This window comes from Ambystoma mexicanum, chromosome 13, assembly GCF_040938575.1.
Source record: "Ambystoma mexicanum isolate Mex_15411 chromosome 13, UKY_AmexF1_1, whole genome shotgun sequence".
Lineage (NCBI taxonomy): Eukaryota > Metazoa > Chordata > Amphibia > Caudata > Ambystomatidae > Ambystoma > Ambystoma mexicanum.
The window spans coordinates 49,521,387-49,548,005 of record NC_090938.1 but is presented as its reverse complement, the minus strand read 5'-3'; the positions used below and the strand labels follow the sequence as shown (position 1 = coordinate 49,548,005).

Below are 26,619 nucleotides of genomic sequence, written 5' to 3'. Positions count from 1 at the left end.
CAAACGTTTTGAGTGGTCTACCGAGGCGGAACAAGCTTTCCAGGATTTGAAGACTAAATTTATCTCTGCACCAATCTTAAAACACCCTCGCCCCGAACTCCCCTACATCGTGGAAACTGATGCTTCAAGCCTTGCCATGGGGGCAGTTCTATCATAAAAGGACCCGGTAACCAATCAGTTGCATCCCGTGGCATTTTGGTCCCGCAAATTCTCGCCTCCTGAAATCAATTACACGATTACTGACAAGGAACTTCTGGCTATCAAGTCTGCCTTTAAGGCTTGGCGGCATTATCTGCTGGGGGCCCGACACACCGTTACTGTGATTACGGATCACCGAAACCTGCAATATTTGAAAACCGCAAAAGCCCAATCCTCTAGACAACTCCGTTGGGCATTATTCTTTGCCGAGTTTGACTTCATAATTACCTATCGACCTGGTACACAGAACGGTAAAGCTGATGCCCTTTCTCGGATGGGAGTGGAAGAACACTTGATCAACCCTAAACCTGTACCAATCATTCCCGAACAAAGAATTCTGGGTGTAATCGCCACAGAATCCATAGAGGAAGTTAAGGATAAGGCCAGGCAACTTGTAACTCCAGCAGACATACAGAATTGGCATCTGCAGGGAAAGGACTTTGCAGTAAAGGACAACTTATTGTATTTCCAAGAACGATTATACCTACCCAGCACAGATTTACAGAAAAAAGTAATCTCTTGTAATCACGATTCTTTAATGGAAGGACATCCCGGTATGGCCAAGACCTCAGAAAAGATCAAGCGCTACTTCTGGTGGCCGTCTTGGAAAAAAGATATCAGAGACTTTATAATGTCCTGTGGAGTATGCGCCCAAAACAAGAGTCAAAAGGAAAGACCAGCAGGCCTCTTACGCCCTATTGACATCCCACCTCGCCCTTGGCATACGCTTTCTATGGACTTCATCACCGATCTACCTCCATGCTCCGGATACAATACGATTCTAGTAATCGTGGACTTATTCTCCAAGATGGCGCATTTCATTCCGCTCAAAGGCTTGCCAACAGCAGCAACTCTGGCCCGAGAATTTCTCGAAAACATCGTCCGACTGCACGGTTTTCCTTCGGTTCTAATTTCGGATCGAGGTAGTCAATTTATTTCTCATTTTTGGCGAAGTTGCTGTCGGTCGGCTCAAATTGATGTGAGACTATCGACCAGTCACCACCCTCAGACCGACGGACAAACCGAGAGGACCAATCAAACTCTGGAACAGTATTTACGCTGCATGCTGCAACAAACTGAAAAAACTTGGAAAGACATCCTTTGGATAGCCGAATATGCCTACAATAACTCTGTCCATTCGGGAACTGGGAAAACCCCGTTTTTTCTTTTGTACGGCAGTCACCCTCGAACCTCGGAGTTGGATCCCCTCCAAGATCTTGAAACACCAGCAGTAGACTACCTGCATTCTACAATCACCCAAGCCTTTAAGGAAGCTGTTTCTCTCCTTCAAAGGGCTAAAGAACAATACAAGAAAGGAGCAGATCAACATCGAAAGGAAGCCCCTCAATATCAAGTAGGGGATCAAGTCTGGTTATCCACCAAATATCTACCTCTAAAAGGGCCACGCACATTCAACCCAAGATACCTTGGTCCCTATTCCATCACTACCATAGTAAACCCAGTAGCGGTCAAGTTGGACTTGCCCCCGCACATGAAGATACATCCGGTCTTCCACGTCTCTCTATTAAAACCCGTGCAACCTCAAACCCGACTAACTAAATCTCCAAAACCTATCCTAGTTGATGGAGAACTCGAGTTTGAAGTCAAAAGCATTCTGGACTCCAAGATCTCCAAATCTAAACTATTTTACCTAATTGACTGGAAAGGCTACGGCCCCCAAGAGAGATCCTGGGAACCTGCTGAATATGTCCACGCTCCTCGCCTAATCAAAAGATTTCACCGAACATTTCCTGACAAGCCAAAACCCCCGGAGAAGCCCGGTTTGGGAGGGGCCTTGAGGGGGGGTACTGTCATGATCTCTGCTTCCAAAAGGTCAGGGTTTTCCCAACTCCCTTGGAAGCAGATCCATAACCCAGGTTCCGAGTGCCAACCAGTCCCAATTGGGACCTTTTGGACCCAGTCCTGGCGCCAGTGGCACCAGGCTCATAAATATGCCCAGTCCCAGCGCTGGAAGCGCCGGGCTAATAATGCTTGGGTGGACTTACCTGCAGCAGACCATGCTGCTTACTTGCCTGCCAGTTGAGCCTCTGATCCTCTTCTGTTTGGAACTACTTTTCCTGTTGGGTGGGGCAGGAGCCACTCCTTAGATTCAGAACACTGGAACTCTTCTGGAAAGCAGGAACTCTTTTCTTACCTAGGCGTGGCTGTGGAAGGAGAGACCTAAGCACTACAGGAGGCTATTTAAACCACACCCGATGGATGAATCTTGCTTTGCGTTATTCTGCATCCTCTGCAGCAGAACGCTCATCGTGTCTTCTGCATCTGATCCTGGGCCTAAGGAAAAAGGCTTACCATCCTGAATCCAGTCTTCAGCAACACCTATAAAGACAAGAAAGAACAGGTTAGCATTACGGTCTTCAGTGACAGCTCTTCACTTACCTGGTCCATCGGCTGTCACCAATGCCTCGCGCTGCATTCCGGCATCTGAAAGACAAAGGCTTACCTACTCTTCGTGCGCTCCGGAGGTCTTCACACTGCATTCCATCATCTGAAAGACAAAAGCTTACCAAATCTTCGCACGCTCCGGAGGCCTTCGGCGCTGCATCCCGTATCTGAAAGACAAAACAAGGTGCGTTTAAAGACATTGGGGAACTTTAATACTCACGTGCCATTACTCCTTTCCACATCTAACCCAGTGGGTATTCCGGCACCCTGCAGCCGCTCCGAACTTGTACCTGCAAAATAAAAAGACAGTTAGAGCGCATCGTGAAGCAGGCAACAAGCGCTTACTTACGTGCTTCCAGGCGCTTCTATTCATCACACGGGCTCCATCTTCAACTCACTTCAGCCCGTCATCCGCCATCGCCGGAACCCTGCAAAACAAGAAACATCATTACTAAAGACTTTAAAGACATTAGAATTACTCGAAACTTACCGTTCGTGCAGTAAACGACGGACAGCAGTCCTCTGAAGTCAAGAGGCCTGCTCCCCTTATCCAGTGAAGAAACTGGTTACAGCACCCTGCCCCGAGGCAGATGGAGAGCACGGCGTTCACTTACCTAAGACATCTTACCCTTCAAGTCAGACATACAGTGCACAGAGGTCCAGCCCAAAGAGCCAGCCGTGTGTTACACATCACCTTTGCAGATACGGTATACGCCCAGTCAAGACCGGCGCCTCTACGGGAATCAGGTGAGCGTTACACCGTGACAGGAACTGTCGGGGCAGGCAACGGAGTCTGAGGGCAGATTTCCCCAAAGAGGCCCTTAAAGTACTCCCTCATGGGATTAGAGTTCATTAGACTATGAAATTTTGCAAAAAAGGCATCCTCTGCTGAGGCCTTAGGCGCTGGAGTGAGCAGAGGCCTCTCATGAGGAACATAACCCCACGAACGTAGTGAGGAGAGCTGCCAAGAGGGCCCGCCACCAATGGGGCAGATGTAGGAGGAAGCAAGACCGAATGTGGTAGTGGCATCCGAGCACGCCAGTCATAGGAAGGGCGGAACAGATTCACACTGTCGCGTGGATAAGGTTGTCCACCAAAAAGAAGGTTCCCAGCACCCGCCGACGATAGGGTGGGTCTGAGGGAAAAATCTATAATGGCTGCCGTAGACCACGGAGGAATGTCCGGCATTTTGTGAACATCTGAGGAGAACTGCGTCACATGTGTAAATGAGGCAGTTCACTCCACAGATTGGTCAGGGGACTTGACTGAAATTTTAGCCTTGACACAAGGATCCTCGGCAGAGCCGGTACTATGGGATCTTGGATGTTTACTGGACATCCTGTCCCTTGAATTAGCCGTTACCTGTACAAAGGTAATCTCCCTCAATTTTTGTTTTCGGGGGGCCAGTATCTCAGAACGGGAGACACACTGTCAGGAAAAATACTAAAGCGAGACAACTGGCTACCTCACTCTCTGTCCAACCAGGGCAGGCGTGGTGATCTACAGAGTTATTGTGGCGCGGGTTTACACCTTCGTATTTGGTAAGCCCAGTTCATACAAGACATATCTCATACTTTGTGGAAAAAGGAGTTAGCCTCCAAATGAGGAACCTCGGCAACGCAGGTAACAGAGGAGGTACGGTCAACAACCTCTCCCTGGGCCCCCTCAACAGAACCGGTACCTCCACGAGCACAGGAAAGTTGAGGAATCCACCTCACAGACAAGACCTTTACAGGCCTCTCAGTTCTGTTGGTACACACCTTAGCCTCGTTAAGGGGAACCTCAGAACTGAGTCCGGTCTTAATGGCTCCCTCGAGAGGGGCCTCGAACCGTGGCTCGGTACAGAAAGCCTCAACAGAGGCCTCAGGGCGCACCCCGGTGTCTGTGTGGGAAGCTCCAGACAAGGAGACCTCGGAGCGAACCCCGGTACCCAACGCCTTAGCACGACTATGCTGGCTATTAGCACCTGATAGGTGAACCTCGGATCGTGATCCGGTATAGGCAGGCCCCTCACGGAAATCCTTGGAGAAAACCCTGGTACACCTATTAGGCCTGCGAGGCCTGCGAGGCACCTCAGGGAGAACCCCTGGTAGCAGAGCTTTTGAAGCCCCTCCTGGACCTGGAGGACCCCGGGAAGGAGTCCCCTGGCCAGAGTGCCCTGAAAAGTAAAGAACTTACCGGGCATCTCTTCTTTCCGTCAATGAAGAGTTGGAAATGCGATGGAGGAACCTTCTGGAAGATTTCCTCCCACTTACGAAGACAACGTTGAAGTGCCCGGACCGAAAGGAAGTCACAGAAGAAACACGAGTCCCAACGGTGATCCGGTCCCAGACACTCCAAGCAGAGAGAATGGGGATCCGCCCTAGCGAAGCGACGCTCGCAAGAAGAACAAGTGGCAAATCCCAGACGCTCTGGCATCGACAGAGGACTGCGCGACTGTAGAACCGGAGCAGGCGGGAAGGACAACGGGAAAGAAAAAAGGTCTTCCCGGTGATGCTAGTGCGTCCAGCCCCGACCACGCAGAGAAAAGGACTAAAGGGTGATGCGCAGGCGGAGATAAGGAGGGCAGGTTTATTTGATGCTTTTTTACAAAAAGTGCTCCGGTCCCGTCCCACAGGACGGAATATTCCAAAATTCTGGAGGAAAGGGGACGGGACGTAGGAGTAAATTAACTTTGATGCTCCCCCGGGGAATACCCAGCAATGCGTAATAAATGAACGAGGGGGAGTGCTGCAAGAGAAGAGATATCCAGGAGTTTCTAATAAGTTGTGCCGAGAGAGCTGAAGGAGACTGAGATGCACAGCTTTTCAGCGTGGAAGAAAGCTGTCGTGTAAAGGCTTTACGAGAGAAGCCTATAGTGAGAAAAGCTGAGGGAAGAAAAGCTAAACACGAGTTGGCAAGTCTTGGGTGATGGTGTGACCGAGAGTCGGTTGACTGCTAAGTGCAAGAACGACGCTGAGACCACAGACTCATTTGAAGTACAGAGCAGGTGCAGAGATAGTAAGACAGAGAAGCCAAAAGCCAAACAGATTCGCCAGAAGAAGGACCCCATCCTCATCTCAGGCCCGGTGACGCTGACCCCTGGTGAAAGATGTAACCGGGAAGGCGGGATACTCTGGAGGGATAGCAGATATAACGAGTGTAAGAATCCTACTCGTCCCAATAAGGGCTTAAAGTTAATGTTCCACAAGAAGAGTGAGAAGTAATATGGGAATACTCCTACTCATCTCAGAAATGGCAAAATAACCAAGAACACTAAGAATTATTATTTGAACTCTGATGCTAGTGCAAAGAAAGAACAGTAAAGAACCAAGAGAATCATTACTATTGCATTCATACTTGTCCGAGTAAAATGAAAGAGGTGGCGAGAAGCAAGAATCATTACTGGTACACTCATAATCGTTCCAGTAAAACCAAAGAGGTGGAGATAAGTGCATATCATTACTGAAACACTCCTACTCGTCCCAGTAAGAATAAAGAGATGGAGACAAGCGAAAATCGTTATTGTAACACTAATACTAATCCCAATAACTATCAAGTAGAAAAGAAAAACGAGAACCCTTCTGGAAAAAGCGCTATCTAGCACAATCAGAGAAAAGAGAAGAATATACTCTGAAGGAGAAACAAAGGGGTCAAAGACCTGATAGATACATTGAAGAACCCAATCTCTGAACTGTGTGAACTGATCAAAGTAGTTACAAAGAACTACCTGCAAATAAGTTACTAAAGTGACTGCTGAGAAGTAGATCACAGGAGAAGTGAGTCATTATCCTGTGCCTTAGTTGGATTTGATAGTGGTAGGGACAGAATAGATTAGCTTTGGACAGAGGACAGATCTTCCTTTTGGACTCACTGATGACTGAGGAGCACCCTGCTCTGAGCACTATATCAATCCGTGTTGAATGTGGGGGGCAATTAAGTCATTATTGCATGTGCTTTACATTTATGAAGGCAACACTGTAACAACTACCTCCCTAACTGGCCCTGACTGGCAATGGCTGAGGGCCGCTGGCTTGTGTAGCCCCTGCACCATAGGGTGAGGCTTTCCATTGTTGCATTTTACCTACTTGCACATGCATATGTGATGTAGCCCGCTGCACCAAAGGGTGAGGCTTTCCATTGTTGCATTTTACCTACTTTCACCTGCATATGTGATGTAGGCACCTGCACCATAGGGTGGGGCTTTCCATTGTTGTTTTTTACCTACTTGCACCTGCATAGTTGATGTAGTCCCCTGCATCATAGGGTGAGGCTTTCCTTTGTTGCATTTTGCCTACTTGTACCTACATACTTGATGTAGCACCCTGCACCATAGGGCGAGGCTTTCCATTGTTGTTTTTACCTATTGTATCTGCACACTTGATGTAGCCCGCCACACCATAGCTCAGGTGGGAGGGAGTAAAGCTCCTTCCCATCTGAGCTTTACCCCTTCCCCCTGTCCTGCACTTTTCCTCCTCTCCCCTCTTTTGTGTTACTGCAATTGCACAATCCAAATGTCTCAAGACCTAGTAGGATCATTATTGCTTTGTTTTTTTTTCTTCCCTGTACCTCCCCTCCCTTCTCTTGATGCGCCTTGAAACACCATTTTGCTTTATAGGTGCATTATGAATACCCAATAAATTAAATACAAATAAATAGGGAAAAACATTATTTGGGGGACAATCAGGAGTTTAAACCTTCTTATTTGTTCAATAAATTCTTTAGAATGGAAGATACACGTTTCTGTCCTTATTCTGACCCTCCACACTGTCCATAATAATAGAACGAGAAAGGTTAAACTCCCTATAAGTATGCGATTAGAGGAAAGTTACACTACTTTCTGAAACAATTTGAAAACTACTCTGTTCGAATAAATCAGTCCGTCTCTGCCTTTTAGTTTTATGTTGTCTGTTTTGCGCCCTGATGCCTGCGGGCTATCGCGTGGTAGAAATAAATAAATAATGTGTCCAGACATAGGTGATTTACAAATGTGCCCACAGAAAAAGGGGGGGAGACAGGGGGGTGGTGTGTGTGTGTGTGTGTGACACACATTCAGCTTGAGGGAAAATACACATCTTTAGATGTAATGGCCACAAATATCAACACATCGTGTGAGAAGTAATCCATTTCTAGTGGCACTGAAGTCTTTTTAGTCGGATAATCTCATTTTCACTGTGCATTGGGAAAGATGTGATCTGGGTGTTAAGGAGCCGTACAAGCTGATTGTGGAACCAGAAGACTGCGGTTCCAATCCCAGATCTTTTATACGGCCACTTTTTCTCCCTTTTACTCAGTTCCTTTATCAGGAGCTAAATACTAGCATTACATGTTATAAAGCAACTGGAAGCAGATATTTACATCTAGCCACTTTACCTATCCTAATCCTGTTTTCTTTGTCTCCTTTAGTGTGTCTGGGTCGTCAGCTTCCTTTCCACCTTTTTCCTGGGTCTTCCCTATGGACTTGCTGTTGGTGTGGCCTTTTCAATCCTTGTTGTCATCTTCAACACACAGTTGTAAGTATCTAATACCTATCCTATGCACAATCCATGGTCTGGGGGAACAATACTGGAGTCATTCCAACTCTTTCACTGTAACAGGTTTTAAATGAGAACAAAGTTCTTACAGTCGACACCCAAACCCACACATGGTATTGAGACTCCGGTGGTGGTCCATGGGACAGTCTGTGACGTGCTGAGGCACAATGGGGGTCATTACATGGTTGGGGGTAATGGGGTTAACGCTGCCGGTGCCGTTAACCCCTTATCGCCGCATTACGAGGTCCTTTAGCTGGTCCCGCTAAGGGCGGCTGGTTTTACCAGGCGCCCTTAGTGGGAGCCGCTAAAGGACCAGCATGCTAACAGGCCCGTTATTAACGGGCCCGTTGTTAGAATGGTCCCCATTCCCATTGAGCCCTATGGGGGCTCGAATGGGAATGGGAATGGGTTCCCTAATGGGGAAATACCTGGTCCTCCAAGGTTGGAATGGCCCAGTAATTGCCCATTCAGGGAACCCGGACCCGGTATGCGGTAAGGGGGTTGCCATGGCGCTATTCACTGTCACTATTCACTCTCCTTTGCCTTTTTTTCAGTGTGCACAAGCATCATCAATTGGTGTACACCTTCTCTCACATAGTTCTTTTAAATATCACGAACATGTAAAGCACCCAGGCTGTGAATTACATGTCTTGTGGCCCGTATGGTAGATGCATCTATTGACCAACTGAAGGGTACAGGTTGAATAGGTGAATCAGCAAAATGAATCCTAAGAAATTAGCACTTTATTTGATAGCTGCTGTGAGCCAGACCACAGCTTGAGTTTTAAGCAAGGTCTGAATGGTGAGTTGTGCCCATAAAGGGGGTATTGGCAGATCACCAGTCTGCTATGGGGTCAAACATCCCACTTGTGATGTTGCAACCAGTGGCAGCTGCTGAATTTCTAAAAAAAGAGAGAGCAACTAAACGTATGAAGGAGCCCCGAATAAGGGAGAGTTTTTGGTTAAAATGGTGCACTTTACAGCACATTGGGCCTCATTACGACCCAGGCGGTAAGTTACCGCCTGGGTCGTACCCTTACCACCATGGTGTAAACTATGTTTACACCATGGTGGATGGCAGATTTACCGCCCTATTCCAAGGTGAGTGGGGCGGTAAATCCCCATTTCCCATTTTACCCTTCCCCATTCCCATTTTTGCCCCATAGGGCATAATGGGAGTGGGGAAGGCGCTAATTACGCCACCGTAAATTACGGTGGCGTAATTAGCACCATGGTCCCTTAGCGCCATGGATTTTAACGCCTGCAAAAAGCAGGCGTTAAAATCACCATGGCGCTAAGGGACCTTGTAATCAGGCGTTAAGGGTCGGCGCCGTTTACGGCGCCGTTAACCCCTTAACGCCTGACTCGTAATGAGGCCCATTGTTTGTTAAAAATTACGTAAAAAACATGTAATTTACAAATTGTTCTCTGGGATAACGAATGAAAAAATTCAACAGATGCCAGATTACCAACAGGAAAACAGGCCCACAATACATGACAACATTGTCACTGCAAAACTCATTTCATGATGCCTGTGCCTAGTATATGCCAATATTTTACCACTCTAAGAGGACTACTATAATTAGAATCCCAATGTCTATATAAACTCAGCGCATACTTGTCTGTAGAAGATAGTCCATACACGGATCCACACTAATAACAAAGCATTTTTCCTCTACCTGACCTCACCCCTAAATCTGAAACGTCCTTCCCTGCTTTCTGTTCCTCTTGCTCTCCTTTCCAGCAGACTACAGTCTGCTTTCCTTACAGTGGTGATGAAAAGCATAGTGGCATACACATGCCGGTATTGCCACTGTAACAACATTCTCATGTTGGCTATGCCAAATACTGCCAACATTATTTCTGTAAGAAAACAATTTCATTCTGGCTATGCCAATATATATGCCAATATTGCCACTGTATCAACACACTTATGTTGGCTGTGTCCAATAATGCTAGTATTGCCACTGTAAGAACACACTGTAAGAACACGTGTGCATGCGGTGTCTAGTAATGCCAGTATGTGCCTCTATGAGAACACTTGTGTTGGCTGTGCTCAGTAATGGCAGTGTTTGCCACCATAAGAACACTTGTGTTGGCTATGCTGAATAATGCCAGCATTTGCAACGTTATGAACCGTCACATTGGCCAAGCCCAGCCATGGCAATTTTGGCCTTTTAAGAACACTCCAGTTGGCTGTGCCTGGTAAGGTCCCTATTGCCCTTTTAAGTGCAATTTCATGGTGCAGGGCAGGCTCCCCTCCCTGTCATAAACATGATGGAAGAGGGGGCGTGCCGCATGCCATAGAAAACACAGACACATTCACTCATTCACACACTCCTTCCAGGTCCCTCACACACACATACATGCTACATACATGCACACATAGGTCTATCTCTCACTAACACTTGCATGCTCATGCACTCTAACAAACTCTCTCGCACATATACATTCACACAAACATGCAGGCACACACACACACACACATTTTTCAAACACTTACCTGGCCGTGGTGGTGATCTTCCATCTCCCCAGGCACTGTCAGTAGCATGCAGCAAGTAGGGGGTCAAGAGAGCTTCATTGTATAATCCATTAAGGGAGCTGAGCAGCAGATATCCCAACCCTGGTCCATGCACGATACTGTGCAGGCCCTTGCAAAGACATGCCTTGGAGTGTGCAAGGAGGTTCTGCAAATGCAAAGATTGCATTTCAATTACTGAGCAAGTTTAAAGTGCTCGCTTCATAACGCACGTGGAAAAAAAACTTTTTTCTATGGTTTACAAGTCTCTTTTGGTCCCAAGAATGAAGCAGCAGTGGCGGAATGGCCACTGTCGAGGAGCAGCTCATGGTTGGGACTTCCACTTACTGAGTCATCCTCTTCTCTGTTTTCTCTTACCAGCAGGCTGTTATGCTTTTGGTGAAGGGGAGCCTTTATTATTTCCATGTCATTTTGGCACTGATGGCGTTCACAGACTCGAGGGGTGTTTCACCCCGGGAGGAATTGGTCCTCAGTGAGGGAACGCAGCTGTCCTTCCTCTAAAACCTAGATTATGATCGGAGTTTGACTTTTGACTTGTGCCTTCTACAACGCCTGGGTGTTGAAATAATACACAAGAGGCATGAGAGAAAATTCCCTTTTGTTTACCCCTATGCCCAGAGCGACCCCGAATGGCCAGGTCCTGTAGGATGGAAAGTTGAGTGGAACTACGTGGCCTCTTAAGCGAGGGTGAGCTTTGAAATGTGGCTCTTGGGGGAGCAATGTCGTGAACAGGCCTGCCTGGCACATATTGTGAACAGGCCTGCCTGGAGCTTTTTGGGATTGGCTACAGTGGTGTGGGAGGCTGGTTCCCTCTTGCGTGGGGTTGAGCTCTTCTGGCACCTATCTTTATAATCCAGCCACTCTCTGTGTGTTAGATCATACCTTGTCCTAGCTCTGGAGGATTTTAGGACTAGGAAGGGATTGTAGATACAGCAACCAGCTTATACTTTCCAGTATACTTTGGACATCAAGGCCCATTTGATGGACTGAGTGCCCCTTTACGTGTAATATTTATTTATTTGTGAGTTGTATAGTGCCACCTTTCTTAGGCTGAAATGTTGATGCTCAGCTCAGTGTCGTCAGCTCACTGAGAAATTGTTATGGCTGTGTTTATGGTCAGGCTTCAAGTCGTTTCGTAGGAGAAGATGAAATCTTGTGCAATGATGCAAGCCATAAGTAAAGTTCGAGAAATGGGATTTTCAAGTCTGAAGATCTGAGCTCTGCATGGGAGTAAATCTACGCATTGGAGGCCTGGTCATCAGCACCCAGCCATGTTTCCCTTTTCATAAGACAGTTATATGCTCCTGAGCGTTCTGCATCTCGAGATGTGACAGCAAGAGCGCCATGACTTGTTTTTCTCCTGTAAAAGAAGAACGTCATCCACTGCTTGCCCCGTGGCCTATGCGTGATAACTTACACCAGCCACACTTGATGCCTGAATAATATTCTCCTAGCAGATTGATTTTGGCGATGTGTTGGTTCGTTGTATCGATATACAACTTTCATTATGAATGGGAAGGCTCAGCATCACTGTCACCCTTACTAGGAAAAGTTCCGAAGTTTTAACACGAGGGATAATATATATCATTTAAAGGCGTGTTACTCTGTCTATAAAGGAGCCATGGGTTCAGTTGTCTAGAGAGGAGACACAGATTTTTGTTCCATCAAGAGATTTGTAAGAGCACCCATCAATTCTGCTCTCTCAAACATTAACGTTTAACTAGCCAGACTTGCTTCTGGTAACGACTCATAAAGAGCTGCACATTCTGTTGTGCAAGATCCTGTTGAAATAGTATTTGGGGTAGCGGTGTCCAGGACACAGCATCCTGAAATTCCTGAACATCTACTCTTTAGGAAAAAGATCAAGTCATTACTGTTGACAGGGTATTTTCTGAGTTTGCTAGGTCCTCGTGGTAAACCTGAGCTTTGAGTAACCTGTTTTGGGTAGTAGCGCCAACAAATCTCCATAAATAGAAATAGAAATCCTCCTAATCAGTGAGCAGGGTCTGCAATGTCCTGTGCAGTGCACAGGTGGCCCATACCATGTATCACTCCTGTTTACCGCCAAATAAATAAGGCTCAACAGGGCAATATCGTCAGATCCATGAGCTACCTGGAAGTGGTTGATGGTGGAGCTGCAGAGGTCATTTCGGGATCCCAAGCCCAAAGATAGTCCTACAGCCAGAACACTCAGAGTGTGATACGGTACTGCTGTTTTCTTATAAAAGTCGAGCATAACTGTAATAAGATCAGATCATAGTAAAGTCTTATATCAAGGGGCACAGCAAGCAACCCAAGACACAATGGGCCTCATTACGCGGTAGGAGGTAGCCATGGTGCTTTTAGCACCATGGCTACCCCCTTACCGCATACCGGGTCCGGGTTTTCAGAATGGGTACTTACCGGGTCATTCCAACCTTGGAGGACCCGGTAAGTCCCCATTCGCCAGCATTGGATCTTTCATGGATTCACATGCTTAGAATATTCCCCGTCGACAGACTGGGAACCCTCGGTACGCTTATAAAGCCGTTTCCCATAGGAAAACTGCCGACACTTTTGTGTCCTATCTATGTTGTTTTTAGGGCCGCCCACGCACCCCCCACTAGGACGTAGTGGTATAAATGCCCCGCCCCCGCGGCTCCCTTCAGATTTCAACCATCTCCAAAGTAGTGGGAGCACCTTGTGTAGTCTACTATTTTGTCTAGGTTGTGCTGTTGGAGTTTTGTCCTGATGTCAGGAAAAGCACTGTTCCGCCCGTGCGCTACGTGCGGGTTGAAGAAGGTGTACGAGGGGGACGGACATATGGATTGCATATATTGTCTACACCCTCATCATTCGGCAGACAAGTGCGACATATGTAAGGGCTTCTCCCAGAAGACTCTTAAAGATCGAAGTTGACGACTAGTGGCATGGTTAAACGATGGAGCGGGGGCATACCCGCCTTTGGAGGTAGGCTGCACGCGCAGCGTGGCCTCAGCGTGTTAATCTTCAGGGGCCCTGCACCGCTTGACATAATCGGAAACCCCCGGTGAAGAAATCACGACCGGCGGAAAAGGAATCATTGAGAAGCCATTCTAAGGAGTCTTTGTCGAAGAAAGCCTTGTCATCCTCATCTTCAACAAAGAAAAACAGAAAAGAAAAGTTGAAATCCTCCTCGGGCGATCATCATAGATCGACCTCGAGTTGAAAAGCAGAGAAGCGTAGGTCAAGTTCAGAAAAGGCGGGAACGCCTCAGGGACCTACACGACCACCACCGTCGTCGATGGAAGGCCAGTCGTCGACCACTTCTCTGCCACTGACACAATTGGTCTCAACTGTTCTTGGGCCGCAGACGGTGACGGCGATGACGACGACGGGGCCAGCTTTAGCCTCGTCGACGGAGATCCCGCAAGAGTCCTGGCGACCAGAAGTATTCGACCCGGTTTTGCCGGAGACCCTACTGCAGCAAGAGGCCTTGTCAGTGTCCTCAGGAGATGAGGATGTGAGAGTAGCTGGCCCTGCAGACCTCGGGTTACGAGGGATTACCAGGCCTCTCTCCGGGAGCATTCCGGGGTCTACCCCTCTTCTCAATCCGCAGTCACTCTTGTCGCTGGAGGTTTTATCCACGTTACAAACATTGCTGAAGACACTGGACGAGAAGCTGCCTCAAGCAAGGTCAGCCATCGACGAACCGGGCCCGTCTCGTCGGCCACCTCCGTCAACCCCCACGGCAGTGCCAGCGGGTGGAGACCTCTCAGCTCCACGCCACGAGGAAGGAGAACTGATAGATTCGGACTCGGACAGAACCTTATCGAATGTCTCACTTTCCTCCTCCAGGGATCCAACCTGGGAGTCTGAGGTGGAATTAGAAACCCAGAGAAGCCCTGCTCAGCCGTCTCCCCCGGACGACATTGGGTCATTTCATGCCATGATGGCCAAAGCGTGTACAGAATTCGGGTTGGCCCAGGAAGAGGAGAAAAAGGACTGCTTTCTTTTCGACCACATGGGAAAGAGAAGAAGGTCAGTGTTTTCGGTACCCATCCTGGATCATGTGTGGCAGGAGGGGTTACAGACCATGCGTCACCCTTTCTCGTAACCGGCAATAAAAGGTCGCCTGGAGAAAGCCCGCCTGGAGAAAAAATGTAAGGCCCCAGAAGCTACCCCCAAGTGTCTGTCCTCCCAACCAACCCCTGACTCGGTGGTGTCGGCGGCGGCGGCGAGAAAGGCGAGGGCCCGGCACAAGTGCCCGACCCCCCCGGAAAATGAGGCCAGAAGACAGGATGCCTTTGGCTAAAAAGTGCTGTCGGTAGGAGCAACCACAGTGAAAGCGGCCAACTCTCTGGCTATAGTAGCCATATATGAAAGAGAGATGTGGCACCGACTGGCACCTATGCTGGAGCATCTTCCAGAAGAACATCGGAGATGTTACTCGTCCGGGAAGGTGACAAGGCTTCCAATCATGCTATTAACATCGCTGTGGACCTCGCAGAATTGGGGTTTCAAACAAGTGAACAATGGGGTGGTTCTACGGAGGCAAGCATGGCTTAAATGCACCAACTTTAGACCAGAGGTGCAATACAAGGTGCTGGATATTCCCTTTGAGGGAGACCTTCTGTTCGGCGAGAAGGTGGACAAGGCCCTGAAGGGTATGAAGGAGGACTCTGACAAGGTGCGTTCCTTGGGTGCCCTCCAGAGTGGTCGGAGTTTCAGATCTTTTTGTCCCTTTAGGGTAGCATCAGGAAACTCCAGATTCTCAGCATCGAGAGACAGATCCTTCAGTAGGCCGGCGTACCCCTCCCAGGGATACAGACGGGCTTCTCAAGTGGCAAAACGACACCGGGACTACCAGATCTCCAGGAAGAGAACAGGTTACTCGTCGTCGACGAGGGATAAGCAAACCAAGGACCAGCAATGACGGGCATCGGAATGTTCTGGGAGGCAGAGTATCGTGCTACATCGACGAATGGGAGCAAATAACAACGGATCAGTGGGTGTTGGACACAGTAAGATACGGACATTACCTGCAATTCAAAAGCAACCCTCCGCACATTCCACTGGCGTTTGTAGCTCAACCCCATCTGAGCGTGTTGCAGCAGGAAGTAGCACTTATGCTACAAAAAGGTGCTATAGAATTGGTTCCGTCGTCACAGAGGAGTCAAGGGGTTTATTCCTGATACTTTGTGGTGAGAAAAACCAAACGGAAAGTGGCGTCCCATTCTAGACCTGTGTGATCTCAACAAGACATTGAAAAGCCTAAAATTCAAGATGCTCACGCTCCAGGAAGTGATCCGGTCAGTTCAGGAAGGGGACTTTCTGGCGTCTCTGGACCTGCAGGATGCGTACTTCCACATTCCAATGTGTCGGCGACACAGAAAGTTCCTAAGGTTTGTGGTAGGACGAACTCACTACCAGTTCACAGTACTTCCTTTTGGGCTAAAATCCTTTCCCAGAACGTTCCCGAAATGTTTGGCCCCGGTGGCGGCCTGGCTGAGAAGGTAAGGCCATCATGTGTACCCGTATCTCGATGACTGGTTGGTGAGGGGGTCATCCCCTATGTCGACTCACACAAGTTTGCAGGCCACCATGCAACTCTTACAACGGCTGGGGTTTGCGGTAAACTTCGAGAAATCTTCATTGACGCCGTCAAGAAGCTTGGTATTCCTGGGCGCGCAATTTGAGACTAAGTCAGGGTTAGTGAAGCCATCCCTCGACAGAATCACCAAACTCAATCGATTGGCAGGTCGGCCGAGAATCAATACCAGACTATCAGTGAGAAAATATGTGTCGATTCTGGGTGCTATGGCCTCCTGCATTCCTCTGGTGGGCAACTGCCGCCTGTTCATGAGGCTGGTTCAAGAGTTTCTGGCGGACCGGTGGACGCAGGCCCAAGGACTCTGGTCGGACAAACTGACCGTCGACGACGACGAGCTCCTACTAGCTCTTCAGTGGTGGCAGAGCTTTCAGAATCTATCCAGAGGGGTACCTCTACAGGAGCCGGAGTTTCGGCTAACCATAGTGACGGACGCATCCCTGACAGGCTGGGGTGCGCACATGGGCACCCTACAAACGCAAGGTTGTTGGTCTCGAAGGGAGTCACTCCTGCACATCAACGTTCTGGAACTGAGAGCAGTGCGCTGGGCCTTGAAGTCTTTCCTGCCGCACATCAGAGGGTCCATAGTGAGAATATTGACAGACAACACGACAGCAATGTTTTACTTAAGGAAGCAAGGAGGCACGCGGTCCAGAACCCTTTTCACCGAGGCTCAGAAGGTGTGGCATTGGGCTCTGAAACACGATATATCCATCGTAGCTCATCATCTCCCGGGAGTAAGGAACGAGCAAGCGGACTCACTCAGCAGAAAAATGGACCAAATACACGAATGGGAGATAAACAGCGTTCAGTTATCGAAGGTCTTCGAGAAATGGGGACGGCCTCCGCTGGATCTCTTCGCAATGAAGAGGAACAAGAAGTTCCCTCTTATAAGGAGAGCTCTGCAGTGGATACGCAGGTACAGGTGCCGGGTCATCCTAGTGGCACAGTGTTGGCCGAGGCAGCCGTGGTTTTCCGACCTGCTTCACCTGTCAGTAGCTCAACCGATATCATTCCCGAAGGTTCCCAATCTCCTGTCCCGGGACGAAGGAACAGTGTGGCATCACAATCCGGACAGTCTCAACCTCACAGCTTGGCTCCTGACTTTTCGGAATTTGGTGCCTTGAGCATTTCGTCGGATTGTCGGAGAATCCTGCAAGCAGCACGGGCCCCTTCCACCAACAAGTCGTACGTGTGTAAGTGGAGAAGATTCTGTATGTGGTGTCAAGGACAGCCGGGAGTGCAACCTCTAAGGGTAACTCCGGAGCAACTTCTACTGTATCTGCTACACCTGGTCGAAGAGCGGATTATCCTTTTCATCAATAAAGGTACACCGGGCAGCCATCTCTAGGTTCACGAGGAGGAGGCTGTCGTCTCCCTTGTTTAGTGACAGGCTGGTGAAACACTTCATGAGGGGTCTGTTACGAACATTCCCGCCGGTTAAACGGTTTCCACCAACGTGGAGTCTGAATGTGGTGCTAGCAGGGTTAATGAAAGCACCCTTTGAACCAATGGCCACATCGTCGATGAAGTTCTTGTCATGGAAATTGGCCTTTCTAATAGCTATAACATCAGCTAGGTGGCTATCAGAATTGCAAGCGTTGGTCATGGACCCGCCGTACCTAAGGTTCTTTAAGGACAAAGTTGTTCCGTCAACTAATCCTCGTTTCATTCCAAAAGTTCCTACGGCTTATCATAAACACTCATCCATTGTCCTGCCTACCTTTTTCGTGACCCCCTCATCGGCTGCGGAAAAAGTCCTCCATACCTTGGACGTGAAGAGAGCTCTGAAATTTTACCTTCATCGGACTCAGCAACTTAGATCTACGCAGCAACTCTTCATTGCATATGGTCCGTCGACGAGAGGAAAAGCAATTTCAAAGCAGGGACTGGCCTGATGGGTCTCGTCGACGATTGCCTTCTGTCATTCCAAAGCGGGAAAACCGCTACAAGGGCGTCCGAGAGCTCATTCCACAAGGGCAACTTCGTCTTCAACGGCGTTGTGGGCAGGAATCCCGTTGGCAGACATTTGCCAGGCGGCGGCATGGTCAGTGCCTCACACGTTTACCCGACATTACTGCCTCGAACGGCAGCATGCAGACGAGATACAAATGGGAAGAGCAGTCTTACGCCATCTGTTTCAATAAGGTAAGCCTTTTTCAAGAAGGGTCTGTACTTGTTTTAACATATGTATATATGGACGTATATATGTATATGTATGTATATATATATATATAGATATTGATATGTGCATGTACTTTTGAGTATTTATAAATTGGCAGTTTATGTATGCATAGTTCGGTATACGTATGCTTAGGGGGGTGCCGGATTGCATTCACACCTCCCCTTTTCAGGATCACTGCTGTGTATTGTATTCTAAGCATGTGAATCCAAGAAAGATCCAATTCTGGAGAAGGGAATAGTTTCTTACCTGTAACTCCATTTCTCCAGCATTGGTATCTTTCATGGATTCACATGCGCCCGCCGGCCTCCCCGGAATGCAATCTACTTGTATAACTAAGTTTCACCCCATTCTGCTTTGGAGGGGTCGAAATCTGAAGGGAGCCGCGGGGGCGGGCATTTATACCGCTACATCCTAGTGGGGCGTGCGTGGGCGGACCCAAAAACGACATAGATAGGACACAAAAGTGTCGGAAGTTTTCCTATGGGAAACGGCTTTATAAGCGTACCGAGGGTTCCCAATCTGTCGACGGGGAATATTCTAAGCATGTGAATCCATGAAAGATACCAATGCTGGAGAAATGGAGTTACAGGTAAGAAACTATTCCCTTCTGAGAACTATTCCCCATTCCCATTTCAGCCCCCATAGGGCTCAAAAGGAATGGGGAAGTAGCTAATAACGGTACCGCAATTTGCAGCACCGTTATTAGCTCTGAAGTCCCTTAGCGGGTCCGGTCCTTAACACCTGGTCAGACCAGGTGCCGGTAATTCCTTACCTCCTACCACGTAATGAGGCCCAATGTCATATTCTGTTCATGGTCCTCTGAATTGTCACCCACATCCATGATCCTGCAGACTCTCGTAATGCCCCACGCACAGACATCAATACTGAAAGCTGAACTGCTGTAAGAGATGAGGAGCCGTAAGGTAGAGAGCAAAGGCAGTACTTCTGCCTCGAGCCAAGACGGCCACAGATCCATATCTTTTCTCCGGAACCTGCAGGCCCTTAAGCAGCTGAGGCACATCACACAATCAGGAAGCCAGATCAATTTGAGCGCCCCAGACAGTGCAGGAAGAACCAATCGGGGAAGCCCTTAGATAGAGAATGGTAAGTAGAGACCTATAAAAGTTCTGAGCAAAGCAGTCAGGGCAGCAGATGTCCAGGTGCAAGGGGACCAGCAGGGGTGGGACAGTCAGCATCGTAGAACTCAGCAGGGAAGTTGAAGCACAGTGTAAGCCGGAGAGTCCTAGGTCGGCTTGGCAGACTGGCCAACTTGCTGATGCTGAAAGAGCTATAGAGTTGTAGGAGCTGGAAATCCTGATGGGAGTGGGGCTGATTAATGATGAGACTGGCACTATATGCCTTGATAGTGATAAGGGCACAATATACCTTGGTAGTGTGACCAGCTCTCTGGGCCTTGTTACGAGTGTGGCTGTTTTTTCTATATTACTATAGCAAGTGGGCACTTTATACCTGTTGCTGGTAATTGAGCCAAGAAGTAGCTATGCAATATATAGGGCCTCATTAGGAGTGCAGCAGTTCTGTAAAAACGGCAGTAATGCAGTGGTAACTCCATTACCACTTCATTACTGGCACGCTATCGTACCGCCGTACTACAACTTTGGTGGTGAGGGGGAGGAAAAACCTCCAGCAAAATTCTGGTGGTAAATCGGCTGCCTTAATGCTAATAAACGGCCAAATCGGCTGACAAAATCCCCATGTAGTTGTATGGGCTCAATAAATGGGGAGTAACACCGCAATACCACCACTTGAAATCCAGCTGTAATTCTGCCGGACAAAGTGGTGGTAACGGTAATTCCATTTGTCAGTATTCTGCCGGATTTACCACTGCAATACTGCCAAACTTGTAATGAGGCCCTCCTTGGGACTGTGTTTGGGAACCAAAGAAGCAGCTAGGCGCTCTATCCCCATGACTGTGCTGAGAAGGAGGCGCCTGGATGCTAGATTGGTGAGACTTTGTTGAGATTATAGAACTCGAGGGAGAGCAGAGGTCCGTGCCAGTTAATAGAGTGGCCCTCCTGACACCTTTTACTTTGATGGTTCCTGGACAGGAAGGAATATGTCCAGTTGTAAATACACGCACAGCCCCTATAGGCATTTATCCCACCCACCTTCTGATTACCAAATAAGCCAATGGTAGAACATTATTTCTTGGGTCATGACTTTTGTCGGTCCCCCATAGACGGCACATTCGATCATTTATTAGTTTACAATTGTGGACTAGATCCAGAGGCGGATTTAGCAGTCGGACAAGGGAAAAATGCCTACGGGTCCCCTACTCTGCCTCTGTCGCATCAAAGGCAAAGAGCCTGGGCTGCACAGGGCCTCCCAATGAGATCTTATTTTAACAGTCTCAGCAGCAGACCATTTACAATGGGATAATATTAGTGATGTTAACGGGTAAATGACAGTGACCATTACTGTGGCACTTAAAATTCTGCATGGGTTTAATATAGCTTTCACACCCCTGCTGGGGGGCGGGCATGGGATTAAAGGCCCATTAGCTCGGGCTGTGATCAATAAACCCCATGTCTGACCTCAGCCAGAGCATGAAAGCTATTCACACCCTCGGATTTACCGTGGTTTCGGATATTTATTTTTTTCATCTGACTGCAGATGAGCTCTGTGCGAGCCCATCTCCCATCGGAGAAAAAAATAAAATGCAAAAAATAATGGCCACCGCAATTGAAATGGAAAAGGGACTATGTCCCTTTTCGGATGACAGCATCCATTGAAACATGTTCCAAAATGGCCACCTTCATCCAAAAAGGGAGCTAGTCCCTTTTCTATTTTCGATGGGGACCAGAGCACAAATCTCCATCCTGCAGGTGGGATGGGGTGGTGGAAAGGGGAATTGGGGTTTTCTAACGTGGGAGGCAACAGGGTTAGGCTCCCTGTTGCCTCCCCCATGTTAAAAAAAGCAAAATAAAGCACGACCCGGGGAAGAGCCTCGGGTGGCTGGGACAGCGGACGGGGATTGTGTTTTCTCACCCGCTGTCCAGCCACCTGATTGGGTGAGCGGCCTTCCCCGGGTGCGAATAAGCTATAATTGTTGGGTAATTAGACAGTATGGGCATACAGAGGGAACTTAAAATACATGGAACATTTGTCCCTAAAGGTCAACAATGTCACCCTTGTGACAGCCGTTAACTCCTTCCACCCTAAACTCTACCTACCCAGGGCCCTCGGTAAATCTTGCCCACAGGGCCCTTCGCCTTAAATCTGCCACTGACTAGATCCCTTCTGCCAATTCATAACCCCCCCAATCAACCCTCCTTAACGTCTGTTAGAGAATTACACCTAGCATGTACCTTCTCATGTCACAGACTAACACAGGGCATGTAACTTATGTTAGCGAGTTACACCTAACATGTACCTTCTCATGTCACAGAATAACATTGTGTATGCAACCACTCTTCTCACAGAATAATACACGGTAAGTATCCTTACGCGTCTGAGGGCATGTCCCTTGCGTTAGAGAGTTACACCTAACGTGTACCTTCTCATGTCACAGAGTAACACGGGTAATGTCCTCTCTGTTAGAGAGTTACACCTAACGTGTAACTTCTCATGTCACAGAGTAATACAGGAAATGTCCTCTTTGTTAGCGAGTTGAACCTAATATGTACCTTCTCATGTCACAGAATAATACAGCAAAAAACAAGGGGGGGGGTCTAGGGAGTCCCTATGCCGCACATTAGTTGCGGTTGAGAGCCTTGTACTTTCTCATGTCACAGAGTAACACATGGAATGCCCTCTCTGTTAGAGATTTAAACCTAATGTGTACCTTCTCATGTTACATAGTAACACAGGTCATGTAACTTCTATTAGAAACTTAAACTTAACATACACCTTCTCATGTCCCCCTCCATTCACCTGCTCTACGCCTTACCCATACACTGAGGTGGGCCACTACCACATTTCTCCTTCAAACATCATGTGCTCATTTTCAGGCTGCCCTCGGCCACCTCCTCTCGCTCTCTCATCTCAGCTGCCATTCAAGATTGGTGTGCCACCAATGTTCTTTGTCTGAATGCCAGCAAGACAGAGATCCTCCTCATCGGCACACCTTCACCCTCCTTTCCCCTCATTCTCTGGCCAGCCTCCTTTGGCCCTCCTCCTACCCCCAACTGCGAGGCTAAGAACCCCGGGGTCATCTTTAACACCACATTTTCCTTCTCTGCCCACATCTGTGAGGTCTCTAAAAAGTCAAACTTCCTACTGCACCTCCTCAGAGGTACTCTGCGTTTCCTCTCCTTCCCCCAGAAGCTCATGGTATCCCAAGCTCTGGTTCTCTCTAGCTTGGACTATTGTAACAGCCTCTTTCTAAATCTATCGGCCTCTACTCTCTGCCCTCTGCAGCTAATCCAGAACAGGACTCTGAGACTTGTCCTTGGCCTCAAGCCCTGGGATCGTATCTCTCCAGCCCTGAAATTCCTTCATTGGCTCCCAGTGGATGCAAGGATTACATTTAAACCCCTCCGCATTGTCCACAAGGCCCTCTGGGGCCTCAGTCCAAAATACCTTCAGCTATGCCTCTGCAAATACCTCCCCTCTCGAGCTCTTCATTCCTCTACCTCTAACTCCCTCAGGGTCTGTCGTTTTTCAAAGAAACGAGCTGGGGGTAGATCTCTGTCTTCGGCTGGGGCCTCCCTCTGGAACAACCTCACTGCTACTCTAAAACTTGAGGAGAACCATCTCCAGTTCTGGAAGCACCTCAAGACCTTCCTCTTTTCTTCTGCCTTTGCTCCCCTTCTCCCCTGCTGATCTGCTCTCTCTTGGCACTGTGCACCTGGCCACCCTCTGTCCCCTGGGTCCAGGTACCTGCCCACCCTGGCACCCTCCTGCACTGCCTCCTGGCCACCCCTTGCACTGGGGACTGTATCTATACCCATACAGTCCCCACACCCCCATTTCCTTCTTTTTCTGCACTTATCAGACTTACCCAGGCTGCTGTGGTAAATACAGCACTTGCCACTTGCTGGCTGCGCTACCACTGTTTATTCCCTGTATTATCTATTTATTTTTATTTATTATTATTTATCTGTTCCTTCTCTGCCTGCACTGTCCACTCTCCACCTCCCATGCACTTTTCCCCTCCCCCTCTCCCATGCACTTGCGAGGTCTCGATGTCACTGGGCCTAGTAAGATCGTTGTTCTGTTCTCCCTTGTTCCCCTCCCTTGCCTTGTCGCGCTCTGAAACACTTGTGTATGAGCACAATACAAATAAAATATCATAATATCGTAAACAGAAAACCTAATCCTAATGATTATAAATAATTTGCAGTGTTTTCTGAGATGGCTACCACAGGCTTTCGCCTACCAATCAAGCCGCCTTCTTAACAAGCTTGTGGCCTCGCATGCCAGAGAGCAAGCGTTGCAGCTAAGTCTTGCTTGCTCACTTAATGCAGGTGTCCTGTGGATGTCTGCCTTTGCTGCCATCAGAGGTATTTATTTAGAGTGGTATACGGCGCTCCAGGCTTACAACGTGATGTGAGATTCTAGCTACCAGCAGAGAGGCCATGAATGTTATCCCCTTGTGCACTTAATAAACATGACTTTTCTCTCTCTATTGTTCTTTCCTCTTAGTCGAAACGGCTCCGCTCTTGGACAGATAGCGTCGACCGATATTTATAAAAATCCAAAGGTCTACAACAAGGTGGGTATCAGACTGGAATGTGTGACGCCCCCCCCCCCCCCCGCCCCCCTTTCTATACGTTCTTCTCCGCTGCACCTTCTTGTCCAAGCCTACTTGTGTTATGTTGTGGTGTGTGTGTGCCGTGTTATGTTGTTCAGCTTGTAAAGCACCACCATAGCACCTTAGGTGACCGAGGGGAAGGGGCTGGGGGTGATCCGGGGGTAGGCATCAGTCCTTTTGGGGAGAGATGCTTAAGTTTTTGAATGATTGCAGATCTCTCCTTGTCTCCCTGCCAAAAAAGCAACATGAGGCCCACACACAGCAGGCTGTCTTATCTCATGCCACTAAGACAGGCCTGCTCACTGTTTGCTTTCTAAAGAGATCTGTGTGCAATCAGCAGTTGCAGGTTCCAGTCCCACAGGAGGCAGGTTAGACGGCAGCCGATTAGTGCCATCAATTCGTGCAGCCAGACCTTCTATTGTTACCGCACCTACACGCAGGAGGAATGCGACACGAAGCGCTATATGAACACATGGCATAATAATACTGCTTACATCTATGCTCTCCAAGCTGGGGCTTTTCTGTGCCATCTCTTCGAAATCGAAGCTGTTTGAACTGAGCCTTGCTGCTCAGTCTCTGAACCTCGACATTGAGTCTCTATGCTGGCATATGGGTGGAAACACTGCAATGTACTTTCCCGAATGAGTTGGACTGGGTCTCCAAAATTAAATGGATTGAATGTCTGCCCATTTCCCTGGTGGAACATGTTACCACGAGGACGTGTTCCCCACCGACTCCCGCTCACTGGTCTCAGCCACTTGCAATAGCGCTTCATGACGGATTTCTTCAGCTTCAAAGCACTATCATATTATGTGTTATGGGATTTGAAGTTGCAGATTGCTAACTGCTTGTGTGCCAGAGGCGAGTGCTGTACTTGCGAGCTATCCACCAGAGGCCCATGGCGGGCTAGCACCGGACGGGCAGTGGTGTGAGCAGGCTCTTGCCCAGGCCCTTCCGGTCCAGCACGCCCTGGCCTGAGCCTGCGTCCACGCGTGCTGCCCAAAGCCTTCGCAGCTACAGTAGCTCGCCCATGTTTCCCATCCCCCCACCCCTCCTACCCCGGCCTCTCGCCCGCTGCTACGATAATCCCCTCTCCAAGATGATGACCCTTGAGCTCTCTTACAGGTGGAGCCGGTGGAAGGGATTAAGATTGTGACGTACTGCTCACCGCTTTACTTTGCCAACTCGGAGATCTTCCGCCAGAAAGTCATTAAGAAGGTAAGAAGCCGCAGTGTGTCTCCTGCCTCGCTGGCACGTCACCATGAAAGGATGGCTTTATATCAGAGCTAGACTCGTGTTACAATAAAAAGAGGATTGCAGGGCAGCATATTAAAAACACCTTCATCTGAAACCTGCTCATTTTTGCAAACGTCTCCCTAGTCAGAGGCCATATTTGCTGGTGGGATCTGAAATATTGAATAATGAGCCCTGACATTCTTTTCAAGTTATTGAGCTCAGAACACTGAGACTGGTCCATGAGAGACATGCTGGCAAGTGCTCCCCTGCACCAGCATGGACCGATCCCTGAGTCATGCCATACCATAAAACGCGTAATTTCCAATAAGCTACACATGATTAAAGTTCCTCTGTCAGAAATATAACTCTGCGCCTTCACTTGCAGACTAAGATGCCTGTCATCAGGGGTGTGTAGGGCATTTTTGAGATCAGTGCGGTGCATGCGCCCCCTTCAGGCAGAAATATGGAAGCCTTTGGCTTTAAAACGCGCCTATTATTGGGCTAGGGATTGATTGTATTGTAAACCATTTCTGGGCTGCAGACCAAGCCTGTCGTTTCTTCTCAGACAGGAGTGGACCCTGGAAAAGTGTACCTGGCCAAGAGGAAATACGTCAAGAATCAGGAAAAAGCTGCTTCACCCCCACCACCACAAAAGCAGCGGGGATCCCTCTTCCTGAAGGCCAAGGTGAGAAAACATCTACATCGACTTCCCTTGGCAGGGAGTCACCAGGGCTCACCCGACCTAGGCATGGTCCTGGCACAGAGCAGACGCTGCAGGTGTACTGCTTCGGGCACACATTTCTCATCTTGGCATAAAACCATATGTGAATGTCATTTTTTTACCTTATAAAAAGATTACGGCGAAAGCGCAGTACGGCACTATAAACAGAGCAGTGACAACGAATACAGGAGCAAGAAAAGGGGCAACCAGCAATGTTATGATATGTTGATTTCTTCCTTGCACCGCTACCACCCAAGGGCAGTCTCCAGGTGCTCACGTGGCTCGGCAAGTGAAGAGGGAGGGGTGTGTTCGTGGGGATAGGATGAAAGGAAAGGTTCAGAACCAGGAGGAACTGGTGTTTGTGAGCGTTCTCTTGCATGTGGGAGTAGGTTCGGGAGGCCCAGTGTTTTGTAACCATATGGGTAGGACTCAGTGCCTCGGATGTGTGCTCGTGTTTGTGTTGGGTGTGTGTGCTGTGTGATGTTAGGGTGAGGTTTGTGGTCGTGCTAAGTGTTTGAGAGTATTGTGTTGGTGTGC

General features: G+C 48.6%; 1 protein-coding gene across 1 annotated transcript in view; it reads left to right on the top strand.

Annotated features, from left to right (window-relative positions):
- Positions 1-26,619, top strand: part of SLC26A9 (solute carrier family 26 member 9) — a 501,176-nt gene that overhangs the window by 335,604 nt on the left and 138,953 nt on the right. Inside the window, exons 12-15 of the mRNA XM_069633170.1 lie at positions 7,990-8,096; positions 24,017-24,086; positions 25,251-25,343; positions 25,927-26,046. Coding sequence (XP_069489271.1) covers positions 7,990-8,096; positions 24,017-24,086; positions 25,251-25,343; positions 25,927-26,046 — 390 coding nt within the window. The remainder of the gene's footprint in view (positions 1-7,989; positions 8,097-24,016; positions 24,087-25,250; positions 25,344-25,926; positions 26,047-26,619) is intronic.